The 17,335-nt window shown below is 42.7% G+C and overlaps 1 protein-coding gene across 1 annotated transcript in view; it reads left to right on the top strand.

The window, feature by feature from the left end:
• The window catches only part of LOC311229971 (nuclear receptor coactivator 5), a 75,172-nt gene that overhangs the window by 53,999 nt on the left and 3,838 nt on the right, over positions 1-17,335 (top strand). The window contains exons 4-5 of the mRNA XM_084316079.1: positions 2,413-2,536; positions 4,539-4,577. Of these exons, the coding sequence (XP_084172205.1) occupies positions 2,413-2,536; positions 4,539-4,577 (163 nt within the window). The remainder of the gene's footprint in view (positions 1-2,412; positions 2,537-4,538; positions 4,578-17,335) is intronic.

Genomic DNA, 17,335 nt, shown 5'->3' with positions numbered 1-17,335 from the left:
TATGTGTTGTCAAGTTATTGTTATAAGGACCCCAGTCCAAGCTACAACAGTCTGCATTCCCTTAACAATTGTTTGTATTGAGCCGTATTGTATTGTACCCATATGCAATATGTTAAATAAAGTTTACATCCATTCATTCTGCTAGCATTAACGATTGGCACTGCCACTGGATAACATGAGCTAGTGTTAGCTATCAAACCCTGTTAGCTCAAAGCTCCTCTTTCAACTTAACAAGCATTAAACAAAATGGCCCAGTCATCTATTCACCTTTGTTTAATACACACAGCGTTGTCTCTAGTGTTATCTAACTACTCATAGCTCCCGATATCATCAGTTTGGTGCTGGCTAAGTAGCGTGAGCTAACGTTAGCTTCTAGCCACAATGCTATACTGTTATAATGGCAAATTCCATTGACGTTAGCATGCAGCTAACAATGCTACCGATCTTTTTTTAGACTAAACTATCCGCTCTTGGTGGTCACTTGTGTTGATGTTAGTTTTGTTTCATCAACAAATGACAGGCAGAACACACAGTGAATGTATCCGTTTTGTTTATTGCACTTTTATTAGGCTTTGCTGAAAAAGAATTGCTGCATTGGGTAAATAGCAAGATGGTGGCGCTCATAGGCGCCCGCCTTGTTGACATTTTCTTTGCTGGAGCTTCCAGGAAGTGTATTGGCACATTCAAGTTCTGATTGGTTGAAATTGCCTTCATGTTTGCCACCTACTGCCACCTACTGCTTTGGCAGTGTACTACATCAGTGTGCTCAGGTGACAAAAACGAAAAAAAAACGAAAGTGTGACTCGAGGCGCACAACGTCGCGGCGAAACGCATATGACAATACGAAGATGAAACGAAAGGTGTAACCGCAGCTTTAAATGTTTTAGATAGAGGTCCGAGACTAAATGTTTTAGATGGAGGTCTGAGACTAAATGTTTTAGATAGAGGTCTGAGACTAAATGTTTTAGATAGAGGTCCGAGACTAAATGTTTTAGATGGAGGTCTGAGACTAAATGTTTTAGATAGAGGTCTGAGACTAAATGTATTAGATAGAGGTCTGAGACTAAATGTATTAGATAGAGGTCTTAGACTAAAGATATTAGATAGAGGTCTTAGACTAAATGTTTTAGATAGAGGTCCGATACTAAATGTTTTAGATGGAGGTCTGAGACTAAATGTATTAGATAGAGGTCTGAGACTAAATGTATTAGATAGAGATCTTAGACTAAATGTATTCGATAGAGGTCCGAGACTAAATGTTTTAGATAGAGGTCTGAGACTAAATGTATTAGATAGAGATCTTAGACTAATGTATTCGATAGAGGTCTCTTGAGACTAAATCTTATCAAATGGGGGTCCTTGGCTTAATGTGTAACAATGTAGGGTCCTAAAATGTTTGAGAATCTGCAGCGTATAGGACGAGGGACCCCCAAATGAATACCGCCCTCTCTCTTTGACCCTCCAATCACAACTGTTCCTTTCTTCTGGCAAGCTAAGAGAGGGTGGAGCCTAGGATCAGTCAATTATCTTATTCTGTCAATGGATTAAAATACTTGATGGCAAATGTTTTTATTTATTTTTTTATAACTCTTTATTTTTGTTCATTTTCCACTTTTTCCTTTCCAAAGTCACTTTTTTACATTTTCACATAAACATTTTCCACTTCCATTTCGCAGTCACTTTTTCACATATATAAACTTTTCTTTTGCAGTATGGTTTCCCGTTTTTGCATAGATGTCTTTTTGTACATGTCCATTTTCCAGGATTCATTAACTTTTACATAAACATTTCACAGTTCACACAGTAATAATATGACAACCACCACCACAAGACTCACAGGACAGGACAATGCTGTATGGGGGGGGGGGGGGGGGGGGGGGGGGGGGGGCTGTATTTGCTCTTGTTAAGTCGAGTCCGTTGCGGTTGCGCTAAGGCAGTCTTTATTCGTCTAACGGCTCATATGTTGTCCATTTCGACCAGCGTTTGTCGTACGCCTTGGCCTTCATTCTCAGCAGGAATGTCATTTTCTCCATAGCGCTTATCTCCTCCACTATCCCCCTCCATGTCTCTTTGTCCTGAGCGGCTTCTTTGAGCCAGCTCCCTGTGATGGCCTTCTTACCAGCTAGTGTCATGATTTTGAACAGGTACAAGTCTTCATTGTGAACGGCCTCCTCTGTGGTCAGACCCAGGTATATCAACTGTCTGGGGCTCCATGGGGAACTCGTAACTTAGAATTCTGTCATTCTCTACATTTCCTGTGTAACACTTCCAAAAGATGGCAAATGTTTTACCTTTTTTCTTTTCTCCCCCCTCCCCCCTTTCTCTCTTTCCACATCTCCTACTCCTCTTTCCTTCCTCTCTTCCTCTCCCCCCCCCCCCCCCCCCCCCCCCCCCCAACCATCTCCACCCCAGCTAAGCCGGAAGTTTGCAGTACGGCAGACAAGCGTAAATCTCTGTACCAGAAGTTCTACCGACAGGTCCAGGAAGAGCGGAAGCCGGCCGACTGTGTGGTCCTCTCTGTCACTAACCAGAGCATGTGAGTACCCACTACCCAGGAGCCTCTCTGTCACTAACCAGAGCATGTGAGTACCCACTACCCAGGAGCCCACACTATAACTGCTAACCTGCCAAGGATCATAACTAGGGATGTCCCGATCGCCTTTTTTTGCTTCCGATCCGATCCCGATCATATGATTTTAAATATCTATCGATCCGATCGTTTCCGATCCGATCTTTCACATTAGTAATCAATTTTGACGCATTTTTGTCAGAAACTGGCAGAGTGAGACAAGCCCATCTGTTGCCTATATCCGGGGCGCGAGCGCGGAGGCGTTTGTTATTACATTCACCCTGAGAAATGTGCTTCTGCTTCATATGAGAAATATTAAAAGTTTCAATATATGTTTGCACATTAGTATACATTCAGTGTTCGACTTACGTAATGGTCCATTCTGGTCTGAAACGCCGACGATAAAGTCACGTAACGTTATCCTCCTGTTGAAAAGTTAGTTTGAAAACTTCGCCTCCAGCCTGCTGCTTCATGAGTTTTTCCTCCACGCGGAATCTCGTCCTTGCAAACATTGCAACTGGCTTGACTTTCTATTTTTAAATGCTTAGTTCCAAACCTCTGACATTAAGTCTAGCTGCTCAAGTCAGTGGATATTAACCGTGTTTCGGGAGCGAGTCGACGTGTTGTTGTTGTGATGTGGTCGCGACTCGCGTGTAGCGTGTAGCGTCTAAATTAAAGGGAATGTTTGTTGCAACGGTGAAAATTAAAGGGGAATGTGTTTGTTGTGGATAATTATTCTGCTCTGTGTGACAATAAATACATTAATGATGATATATTATGTAATTTAAAACCAAAACTAAGGCCTCCGTATGAGTTTAAGACGTGGACATGGTCATGTTTGTTGAATAAATGTTTTTTTTTTTGACTGCCGATTTTTATTATTATTTTTTCCCGATCCCCGATACTCTGAAAAGCACGTGATCGACGCCGATTCCGATCACGTGATCGGATCGGGACATCCCTAATCATAACCTTTTTTGGGGCGCAAAATAATGCATGGGCAAATGACAACACATTTGAAACGTCTTCAGATATATTATACCAAGAAAAGATATGACGTGTTTTGAATGACGTCTTTTAAAAAACATTTAAAGGTGGAATCTCTAGGCCAAAGAGCCTAGTTTAGTTTTGGTCTGATGTGGGTTAGGGTTGAGTGGGGATAGGGCAGGGCTTGCTATTGCTGACCACACCCCAGGCGCTACCAAGAGAGGTGTATGTATGTACAGTATATGTGTGTGTGTATATATATATATATAGAGATCTAGATCTCAGGTGGAGGTTTGCTTGGCGTCATCATAGATCTCAGGACTGATGGATGGGTTAATGGCGTCATAGAGCTCAGGACTGATGGATGGTTTAATGGCGTCATAGAGCTCAGGACTGATGGATGGTTTAATGGCGTCATAGAGCTCAGGACTGATTGATGGTTTAATGGCGTCATAGAGCTCAGGACTGATGGATGGTTTAATGGCGTCATAGAGCTCAGGACTGATGGATGGTTTAATGGCGTCATAGAGCTCAGGACTGATTGATGGTTTAATGGCGTCATAGAGCTCAGGACTGATGGATGGTTTAATGGCGTCATAGAGCTCAGGACTGATGGATGGTTTAATGGCGTCATAGAGCTCCGGCCCCTCTTTTATTTCTTGGTTTTGTATTGATTTAGCTTAATTACTTTAATCAGGTAAAGACCCAGACATGTGTATTTATATCTGCGGAGGAGGCTGTGAAGTAATGTTAGTCTGTTTATTTCTGATAGTAGTACAGTAGTAACTTTTATTAACCAAGTTGACAAGTAGTCGGTATCTATCTATCTATCTTGTCTGACTCTGGAGAAGACTGTAAGCTTTTAATACAGATAATAATAACTCGCTGAGTGACCGTGTTAAGCATGGGGTGATTGTATTGCACTGTATTGTATTGTATTATTGTTTTGATTATTGTTTTTGTGTCCTCCTTGCCGTGACAGATCAGCCGCCCCGCCCCTGCACACCCCTCATCCCCAAAGGTACCGTGATGGAGCCTCAGGGCGTTACTGTGTTATCTGTTCTTTCCATGTAGACATGCATGCTAGGTTTCACCCTGGCCTGGACTAAAGTACTGGTGTTACTGGACTCTGTCCCCCTGGCCTGGACTAAAGTACTGGTGTTACTGGACTCTGTCCCCCTGGCCTGGACTAAAGTACTGGTGTTACTGGACTCTGTCCCCCTGGCCTGGACTAAAGTACTGGTGTTACTGGACTCTGTCCCCCTGGCCTGGACTAAAGTACTGGTGTTACTGGACTCTGTCCCCCTGGCCTGGACTAAAGTACTGGTGTTACTGGACTCTGTCCCCCTGGCCTGGACTAAAGTACTGGTGTTACTGGACTCTGTCCCCCTGGCCTGGACTAAAGTACTGGTGTTACTGGACTATGTCCCAGAGCTGGTGTTTTTAAAATAACATCAATCGATCAACAGTCTGTAACATTAGTTTAAGCTATTTCCTCACTCATAAATGGCCATTAAAGTAAATGGAAAATATAAGACGTCATAAATTACTTTTAAAGGTGCTATAGACAACATTGAGCCACTATGTCCCACTCGAGTAGCAGCATGTCAGCAGCACGTTTATCCAATCAGGTCATTCCATGTGGGGACATGGGAAGTAGGGGGGCCTCTATGCCTTCTACAACGGCGCTCAGGTTCCGGGTTCCTCTGATTGGCCACGACGCCCACGTGACCCTACGCTAGCCCGCCCCCTTCCTGCCGCGCCGCGCTCCCTCAGCTTCCGCGCTTCCCGAATCATTAAAAAAATATACCGTTAACTGGAATATGTTGTTTCTTTACACATATGTCGGATTATGTAATTGGTTTGTCATGACAAACCAAAAGAAATCGCGAATTAACCGGTGGCCACAACAACACACAGTACTGGTGGCGTCTCTACAATTCGTAGCCGCATTTCTGCAGACCCCTCTCTGATTGGTTGAACTCCATTTCTGCAGACCTCTGATTGGTTGAGCGAAGCCCCTCTCTTATTGGTTGAGCGAAGCCCCTCTCTGATTGGTTTAGCTCGTCACGCGGTAAAAGGCGGATGTAATGTTATATCAAGATTGCAGATAAAAAGATATGTACTACCAGATTCGCGTATAACGTTATTTCGCGTGACTTCGCGGTTTATTCATAACGTTATGCACATTTCACAACACAGCCAGCTGTTAGAAACTGTACATTGTAACATTATATAACATAACAGAATTAGTTATTATTTCGCGGTTTATTCACATAACGTTATATTGTTTACACTGTCTTTCTTCTATTATAACCCTCCCAAATCATATTCAGAAAGTATCACAGAGACTTCTATTGACCAAGGAATTAGTTATTATTTTGCGGTTTATTCACATAACGTTATATTGTTTACACTGTCTTTCTTCTATTATAACCCTCCCAAATCATATTCAGAAAGTATCACAGAGACTTCTATTGACCAAGGAATTAGTTATTATTAGTAAGGCACAACATTTAATGACAAACCAATTACATAATCCAACATATGTGTAAAGGCACACACAACATATTCCAGTTAACGGTATATTTTTTTAATGATTCGTAATACTTCCATGCGTATAAATTGCGTTCGCGACCTCCATGTTTTGGGGGTAGTCATCAGAAACCTCGGATCCGGGATTCGGTTCCCATCCGTCGGGCAACAACTGTGGGTTTTCAGCCTCTCTCTCTGGAGCTTAACGGAGTTTCCAGAGGAGCTTGTCGCGGCTCATGCGCATGCGCGCGCTCGGCCAATCAGAGAGGGGTCTGCAGAAATGGCCTCAACCAATCAGAGAGGGGTCTGCAGAAATGCGGCTACGAATTGTAGAGACGCGTACTGGTGGTGGTGGAGGACCGGGGGGCTCCGCGTCTCGGGGCGGCAGGGGAGAGGAGGCAGCCGGGGAGGCGGCCGGGGAGGTCGAGGGGGAAGACGGACGCCTGTCTGCAAGAAAGTGGTCTACGACGACCACGAGAGTGAAGAGGAGGAGGACGACACGGTCAGCTTGCGATCAGAGGAGGACGAGTACTGTGTGTTGTTGTGGCCACCGGTTAATTCACGATTTTTTTTTGGAAAATGCCCCGGAAATGCCCCGGACATAGAGGAGGTCGTGGGACACCTTTTTGCTATCGGTATGTGTCTCGAATTTGCTCCCACGCGGCGCGCAAAATCCTGCAAAAAAAAACCGGACAAGGCCAAAGTAAAAAAAGTCGATCCTGGGGGGGCCTCTCCCCCATGGCCCTCGAAAATCGGCCTTTCTCGGCTATGTCGTGCGCAGGGGGGTGCTGACAGACAGGTACCATCCCTATAGTATGGAGAGAGGTCTCCGGGTGGCTCCCGGAGGCCTGGAGGAGGCTGAAAACCTGCGTTTCGTGCCCGACGAACGGGAGCCTCATGTCGGATCGGATTTTTTCGACGAAGACCCCCAAATCATGGAGGTCCCGAAATTTTTTTAAAAAGTTTTTTTTTTTTTTTTTTATATTTTTTCTTTTTTCATAAAAAACTTTTTTTTGATAAAAAAAAAAGTCAAAAACGTTGTATTTAGCTCCCATTCATGGGAAAGTGGTCCAGGGCGGTCGGATCGACCCGGGGACAAAACCGACTACCCCGGCCCGTGGGCGCGGAGCCCCGGGCCCCAGTGAACGCATCGGACACCCACACTGATCGAATGGAAAACGTGACCTGCCTTGGGAGGGCCCCTGCCGACGCGGCCTAACAGCCGGTGTTCGGCGGACGGTTCCTACCGCCTGCAGGTTCGCCTCTATGGTCGGGGATACATACGGGTGGCGCCGACACGCCATCCGTCATGCCCCAGCCAGCCCTCGTACAGCGAGACTAAGTCGGCCCGTCTGACCTGGTAGTCCGATAACCTCGGTCGCGGCGGTCTACCCGGGTTGCTTGTAGGAAAAGTTTCAATGCAACCCCATGGTTCCGCCCGGCCTCAGGTAAACACATTTTCGCGAATCCTACCCCAAACTCCGTATTCTACCTCCTACTCCTGTAGAAATGGTTGCGTTGAGCGCTGTGGCCCTAGCCGAAGGCAGTGCATCCTCCTGATCACATGTGCGGACAGTGCGACTTTCAGCAGGGTTGTTTGTGCAGTGATAACAGTGCATGTGTGGTCAACGGGGCAAGACTGCCAGAGCGACGGTGCATCGCCTCGCTTCCAGGGGCACGGCGTCCCCGGGTGCCGTAGGCAGGGTTTCCGCGTGGGCCCACCTCGGTTGGAGGTACCTCCTAGTCCTGTACAAAGAGTTGTGTTGAGCGCTGCCGCCCCAGCCGTAAGCCCGGTGAAGCCTCGGTCACGCGTGCCGACAGTGCGACTTTCAGCAGGGTTGTTTGTGCAGTGATAACGCACAAGCCATGCAAGTCCAAGTACACATGGCCGATACAGTGAAACTGCGAATGGCTCATTAAATCAGTTATGGTTCCTTTGGACGTTCACCTGTTACTTGGATAACTGTGGCAATTCTAGAGCTAATACATGCAAACGAGCGCTGACCCTTGCGGGGATGCGTGCATTTATCAGACCCAAAACCCATGCGGTGTCGCGCCTCCGGGCCGGCACCGGTCCCTCTGGTGACTCTGGATAACAGTTAGCCGATCGTTGGCCCTTGTGGCGGTGACGTCTCTTTCGAATGTCTGCCCTATCAACTTTCGATGGTACCTTACGTGTCTACCATGGTGACCACGGGTAACGGGGAATCAGGGTTCGGTTCCGGAGAGGCAGCATGAGAATCGGCTACCACATCCAAGGAAGGCAGCAGGCGCGCAAATTACCCACTCCCGACTCGGGGAGGTAGTGACGAAAAATAACAATACAGGACTCTTTCGAGGCCCTGTAATTGGAATGAGTACACTTTAAATCCTTTAACGAGGATCCATTGGAGGGCAAGTCTGGTGCCAGCAGCCGCGGTAATTCCAGCTCCAATAGCGTATCTTAAAGTTGCTGCAGTTAAAAAGCTCGTAGTTGGATTTCGGGATCGAGCTGGCGGTCCGCCGCAAGGCGAGTCGCCGCCTGTCTCAGCCCATGCCTCTTGGTGGCCCCTCGATGCTCTTAACTGAGTGTCCCGCGGGTTCCGAAGCGTTTACTTTGAAAAAATTAGAGTGTTCAAAGCAGGCCCGGTCGCCTGAATACTGCAGCTAGGAATAATGGAATTTTTTTTTGGAAACAACAACACACAGTACTCGTCCTCCTCTGATCGCAAGCTGACCGCGTCGTCCTCCTCTTCACTCTCGTGGTCGTCGTAGACCACTTTCTTGCAGACAGGCGTCCGTCTTCCCCCTCGACCTCCCCGGCTGCCTCCTCTCCCCCTGCCGCCCCGAGACGCGGAGCCCCCCGGTCCTCCACCACCACCAGTACTGTGTGCTGTTGTGGCCACCGGTTAATTCGCGATTTCTTTTGGTTTGTCATGACAAACCAATTACATAATCCAACATATGTGTAAAGAAACAACATATTCCAGTTAACATAATCCAACATATGTGTAAAGAAACAACATATTCCAGTTAACGGTATATTTTTTTAATGATTCGGGAAGCTGAGGGAACGCGGCGCGGCAGGAAGGGGGCGGGCCACGTAGGGTCACGTGGGCGTCGTGGCCAATCAGAGGAACCTGAGCGCCGTTGTAGAAGGCATAGACTAGAGGATATGGGGGGGTACATGCACTCAACATATAAGTCATAATAAATTGACTAATGATCATAAATCAATCATTTATTTTGGTGGGAAAAGCAATACTTTTTCTGCACCTTTCCAAAAGCTCTGTGGATGTATTATTATTATTATTATTATTATTATTATTATTATTATTATTATTATTATTATTATTGTTATTGTTATTGTTATTGTTATTGTTATTATTATTATTATTATTATTATTATTATTATTATTATTATTATAATAATAATAATTTTTAAAAGATGAGTCTACATTTTATCTATAGCACTTTTAAGCTATTTCCTCATATATGGCCATTAACCTCTTAACAGGCACCCCCAAAAGTGGCCATTATTTTACTTGAACTTGAGGACTGCATACTTTTTTTGCAAACTAAAATACTATACTTTATACTTATAGCACATGCATGAACCTGGTCTCTTTTGAAAGATGACATTCTGATGCAATAAAGAAAATCACTTTTAATGCTAATGAAATAGAGTAACATAGGTCTGAACTTGAGTTGTAGAAAAACGTGTTACTTATGTTTTTCTGTAGTAGTTAGTGATCCAGAAGTAGTATTTCCAAAAAGAAGTCCATAGCCTGAAGTATTGTGTAGTACATGTCCAAATTTCATAAAAATCCGTTCAGAAATGAGTGATTAGAAGCGGTTTTGGTAAAAGGTGAGAAAAGAAAAAAGAGCTCAAAACGATTTTCTCTTAGATTTTCTGCATTTGACGGAGAATTCTCTTCCTGTTTTCGCTTGTGACTATTCACCTAGATCCCTGATTCGCTCATTCCCACGTGGGGTACCATTGGAAAGCTACACTCATTGGTTACAACCCTGTCCAATCATTTTCGCCAAATGATTGACGGAGGTACTGTAGAGGCTCGGGAGTCTGGAGTGGTATTTGAAAAAATGTAAAGTCTGCCGTCTACTTCGGCGCACGCCTCACATATCGGCATGTAACTCGAGAACCGCTGAATGGATTTTGCCGCCTGAAACGGCTATCAACAGGCAACAAATAGGGCTTTAATTCGATCTATTTATTACAGTTTCATATTCTGTACATGGTTGTACATTGATACTAAACTAAACTGGAATGTTTAAATGGTTCTTTCTGTCCATGTGTTGCTGTTTGAGTCTTGATGGGGCTTGTGTCCTCGACGTTTCATCCAGAGCTCATGCTGAGTCTTCCAGCGTTTAACTGCTCACCTTGTTTAGGCGGCTTCTCTCCAGTCGCTCAGCAGCAGCAGCTGCCGTGACACAAGCTCTGCTTGCTTATTAGTCGACTATTTGAATTATTTCAATCCCTCATTTCAAATGCAGTGATCTGAGATGATGCATTGTCGAGTACCGGTAACACAAGCCATCTCAGATTAAATTCCTAAAATGACAAAGACACCACCACTGAGTTGGCAAACAGGACGACTCTTAATTAAATTCCCATGATACTGACATATAGTACATTCATGTACTTGGAATGCTAAAGGCAGGTCAACTTTGACACAACTTAATAATCACTTAAGATTCCCATTGTGTGGTTTCCTGGTTGTTGTAAATGGACTGCATTTAAATAGTAGACACCACCCCCCTCGCTGTAAAGACGCCGCCCCCTCACTGTAAAGACACCACCCCCTCGCTGTAAAGACGCCGCCCCCTCGCTGTAAAGACACCACCCCCTCCCTGTAAAGACGCCGCCCCCTCACTGTAAAGACACCACCCCCTCGCTGTAAAGACGCCGCCCCCTCGCTGTAAAGACGCCGCCCCCTTGCTCTAAAGACACTGCCCCCTTGCTGTAAAGACACCTCCCCCTCGCTGTGTTCATCCCGTGTTGAACTAATCACAACAGCATCATTTGCTAAACAGATTGATATTTAGGATGCAAAGGTTTTAAACGTTTCAAGTCATTTCAATATATGAAGTCAAGAATGTCGCATTTACTTCCTCAAGTGGATTTGCGTTAGCAGGCCTGTGCTTATTTCATCAACACCCATCACAGAATGGGAAAAGCCAGTCCATCCAATGTATACATTTTCACAGTACTGTATATCACAACTAGGGCTGAGCCCGATTAGTCGACTAATCGGTCGAAAGGAGCCGTAGTCGACTAGCCAACCTCTTAGTCGAATACAATAATAATAATATTTATAATTTTTTAAATGTTTTTATCGTTCTTCCCAAAAGAAAAAAGGCCTAGAAGCGTGGCTAACACTAATGGCACGCATACCAGAGGCTAACTGCCTACGAAAACAGGCACAGAGGCACTGAAAGAGGATTTCACCATCTAATGAACACACTAGACTAGACAAATATCAAGATGTATCCATCAGTGGACCAATTGCATGCTTTCGCAGAGGACAAGAAGCCTTCAGTCGACTCCTTCAGACATTAAGCACCCCCCACAGTCCAAATGGAATGATAAAAAAATAAATAAAAAACAAATAAAAATATTACTCTTTTTCTTTTTTTCTTTTCTTTTTTTTGTCGACCAATAGTCGACTAATGGCAAATTTTCGCCAATCATAGTCGACCATCCAAATCCTTAGTCGGGGTCAGCCCTAATCACAACATATGTTCATGTTTGCAAAATCACAAGATACATAATCCAGTTGCTGTTCATGGCATTGAACTGCATGATCATGTAAAGTGTATCAAACCAAAACTCACCGTTCCCTCAAATACAGAAGATCTGAGGGAAGTCTGAGTTCATATGTAATTATAGTTAATATGTAATTATAGTTAATATGTAATTATAGTTGATATGTAATTATAGTTAATATTAAATTATAGTTGATATGTGGTTATAGTTAATATGTAATTATAGTTGATATGTGGTTGTAGTTTATATGTAATTATAGTTCATATGTAATTATCATTAATTTAGATTACAACATTGTGCACAACGATATCATTATCATAATTTCATCCTGATATATTAAGTGTAACATCACTTAATACAGAGTTCTACATGTAACATCACTTAATACAGAGTTCTACATGTAACATCACTTAATACAGAGTTCTACATGTAACATCACTTAATACAGAGTTCTACATGTAACATCACTTAATACAGAGTTCTACATGTAACATCACTTAATACAGAGTTCTACATGTAACATCACTTAATACAGAGTTCTACATGTAACATCACTTAATACAGAGTTCTACATGTAACATCACTTAATACAGAGATACATGTAACATCACTTAATACAGAGTTCTACATGTAACATCACTTAATACAGAGATACATGTAACATCACTTAATACAGAGTTCTACATGTAACATCACTTAATACAGAGTTACATGTAACATCACTTAATACAGAGTTATACATGTAACATCACTTAATACAGAGTTCTACATGTAACATCACTTAATACAGAGTTACATGTAACATCACTTAATACAGAGTTCTACATGTAACATCACTTAATACAGAGTTCTACATGTAACATCACTTAATACAGAGTTCTACATGTAACATCACTTAATACAGAGTTCTACATGTAACATCACTTAATACAGAGTTCTACATGTAACATAACTTAATACAGAGTTCTACATGTAACATCACTTAATACAGAGATACATGTAACATCACTTAATACAGAGTTCTACATGTAACATCACTTAATACAGAGTTCTACATGTAACATCACTTAATACAGAGTTCTACATGAAACATCACTTAATACAGAGTTCTACATGTAACATCACTTAATACAGAGTTCTACATGTAACATCACTTAATACAGAGTTCTACATGTAACATCACTTAATACAGAGTTCTACATGTAACATCACTTAATACAGAGTTCTACATGAAACATCACTTAATACAGAGTTCTACATGTAACATCACTTAATACAGAGTTCTACATGTAACATCACTTAATACAGAGTTCTACATGAAACATCACTTAATACAGAGTTCTACATGTAACATCACTTAATACAGAGTTCTACATGTAACATCACTTAATACAGAGTTCTACATGTAACATCACTTAATACAGAGTTCTACATGTAACATCACTTAATACAGAGTTCTACATGTAACATCACTTAATACAGAGTTACATGTAACATCACTTAATACAGAGTTCTACATGTAACATCACTTAATACAGAGTTACATGTAACATCACTTAATACAGAGTTCTACATGTAACATCAGTTAATACAGAGTTCTACATGTAACATCACTTAATACAGAGTTCTACATGTAACATCAGTTAATACAGAGTTCTACATGTAACATCACTTAATACAGAGTTCTACATGTAACATCACTTAATACAGAGTTCTACATGTAACATCACTTAATACAGAGTTCTACATGTAACATCACTTAATACAGAGTTCTACATGTAACATCACTTAATACAGAGATACATGTAACATCACTTAATACAGAGTTCTACATGTAACATCACTTAATACAGAGTTCTACATGTAACATCACTTAATACAGAGTTCTACATGTAACATCACTTAATACAGAGTTCTACATGTAACATCACTTAATACAGAGTTCTACATGTAACATCACTTAATACATCACTTAATCCTTTTTTCCTGACATTTCATTCATTAATTTACCTTTATATACAGTATCAAAACGTTGTTGACTCACTATAGTCTGGACATGACTCACTATAGCCTGGACATGACTCACTATAGTCTGGACATGACTCACTATAGTCTGGACATGACTCACTATAGTCTGGACATGACTCACTATAGTCTGGACATGACTCACTATAGTCTGGACATGACTCACTATAGTCTGGACATGACTCACTATAGTCTGGACATGACTCACTATAGTCTGGACATGACTCACTATAGCTGGACACGACTCACTATAGTCTGGACATGACTCACTATAGTCTGGACATGACTCACTATAGTCTGGACATGACTCACTATAGCTGGACATGACTCACTATAGTCTGGACATGACTCACTATAGACATGACATGACTCACTATAGTCTGGACATGACTCACTATAGTCTGGACATGACTCACTATAGCTGGACATGACTCACTATAGACATGACATGACTCACTATAGTCTGGACATGACTCACTATAGCTGGACATGACTCACTATAGTCTGGACATGACTCACTATAGTCTGGACATGACTCACTATAGTCTGGACATGACTCACTATAGTCTGGACATGACTCACTATAGTCTGGACATGACTCACTATAGTCTGGACACGACTCACTATAGTCTGGACATGACTCACTATAGTCTGGACATGACTCACTATAGTCTGGACATGACTCACTATAGTCTGGACATGACTCACTATAGCTGGACATGACTCACTATAGTCTGGACATGACTCACTATAGTCTGGACATGACTCACTATAGACATGACTCACTATAGCTGGACATGACTCACTATAGTCTGGACATGACTCACTATAGTCTGGACATTACTCACTATAGTCTGGACATGACTCACTATAGTCTGGACATGACTCACTATAGTCTGGACACGACTCACTATAGTCTGGACATGACTCACTATAGACATGACTCACTATAGCTGGACATGACTCACTATAGTCTGGACATGACTCACTATAGTCTGGACATGACTCACTATAGACATGACTCACTATAGCTGGACATGACTCACTATAGTCTGGACATGACTCACTATAGTCTGGACATGACTCACTATAGCTGGACATGACTCACTATAGTCTGGACATGACTCACTATAGTCTGGACATGACTCACTATAGTCTGGACATGACTCACTATAGTCTGGACATGACTCACTATAGCTGGACATGACTCACTATAGACATGACTCACTATAGCTGGACATGACTCACTATAGTCTGGACATGACTCACTATAGTCTGGACATGACTCACTATAGTCTGGACATGACTCACTATAGTCTGGACATGACTCACTATAGACATGACTCACTATAGCCTGGACATGACTCACTATAGACATGACTCACTATAGCTGGACATGACTCACTATAGTCTGGACATGACTCACTATAGACATGACTCACTATAGCTGGACATTACTCACTATAGTCTGGATATGACTCACTATAGACATGACTCACTATAGTCTGGACATGACTCACTATAGTCTGGACACGACTCACTATAGTCTGGACATGACTCACTATAGTCTGGACATGACTCACTATAGTCTGGACATGACTCACTATAGTCTGGACATGACTCACTATAGTCTGGACACGACTCACTATAGTCTGGACATGACTCACTATAGTCTGGACATGACTCACTATAGTCTGGACATGACTCACTATAGTCTGGACATGACTCACTATAGCCTGGACATGACTCACTATAGTCTGGACATGACTCACTATAGTCTGGACATGACTCACTATAGACATGACTCACTATAGTCTGGACATGACTCACTATAGTCTGGACATGACTCACTATAGTATGGACATGACTCACTATAGCTGGACATGACTCACTATGGTCTGGACATGACTCACTATAGCTGGACATGACTCACTATAGTCTGGACATGACTCACTATAGCCTGGACATGACTCACTATAGCTGGACATGACTCACTATAGTCTGGACATGACTCACTATAGTCTGGACATGACTCACTATAGTCTGGACATGACACTATAGTCTGGACATGACACTATAGTCTGGACATGACTCACTATAGTCTGGACATGACTCACTATAGCCTGGACATGACTCACTATAGTCTGGACATGACTCACTATAGTCTGGACATGACTCACTATAGTCTGGACATGACTCACTATAGTCTGGACATGACTCACTATAGTCTGGACATGACTCACTATAGTCTGGACATGACTCACTATAGTCTGGACATGACTCACTATAGTCTGGACATGACTCACTATAGTCTGGACATGACTCACTATAGCTGGACATGACTCACTATAGTCTGGACATGACTCACTATAGTCTGGACATGACTCACTATAGACATGACTCACTATAGTCTGGACATGACTCACTATAGACATGACATGACTCACTATAGTCTGGACATGACTCACTATAGTCTGGACATGACTCACTATAGCTGGACATGACTCACTATAGACATGACATGACTCACTATAGTCTGGACATGACTCACTATAGTCTGGACATGACTCACTATAGTCTGGACATGACTCACTATAGTCTGGACATGACTCACTATAGTCTGGACATGACTCACTATAGTCTGGACATGACTCACTATAGCTGGACATGACTCACTATAGTCTGGACATGACTCACTATAGTCTGGACATGACTCACTATAGACATGACTCACTATAGTCTGGACATGACTCACTATAGACATGACATGACTCACTATAGTCTGGACATGACTCACTATAGTCTGGACATGACTCACTATAGCTGGACATGACTCACTATAGACATGACATGACTCACTATAGTCTGGACATGACTCACTATAGTCTGGACATGACTCACTATAGTCTGGACATGACTCACTATAGTCTGGACATGACTCACTATAGTCTGGACATGACTCACTATAGTCTGGACATGACTCACTATAGCCTGGACATGACTCACTATAGCTGGACATGACTCACTATAGCTGGACATGACTCACTATAGTCTGGACATGACTCACTATAGTCTGGACATGACTCACTATAGTCTGGACATGACTCACTATAGTCTGGACATGACTCACTATAGACATGACATGACTCACTATAGTCTGGACATGACTCACTATAGTCTGGACATGACTCACTATAGTCTGGACATGACTCACTATAGCTGGGCATGACTCACTATAGTCTGGACATGACTCACTATAGACATGACTCACTATAGCCTGGACATGACTCACTATAGTCTGGACATGACTCACTATAGTCTGGACATGACTCACTATAGTCTGGACATGACTCACTATAGTCTGGACATGACTCACTATAGCTGGACATGACTCACTATAGTCTGGACATGACTCACTATAGACATGACTCACTATAGTCTGGACATGACTC

The sequence above is a fragment of the Notolepis coatsorum genome (genome assembly GCF_963971535.1).
Source record: "Notolepis coatsorum genome assembly, chromosome: 6".
Lineage (NCBI taxonomy): Eukaryota > Metazoa > Chordata > Actinopteri > Aulopiformes > Paralepididae > Notolepis > Notolepis coatsorum.
This window is presented reverse-complemented; position numbering and strand designations above follow the sequence as displayed.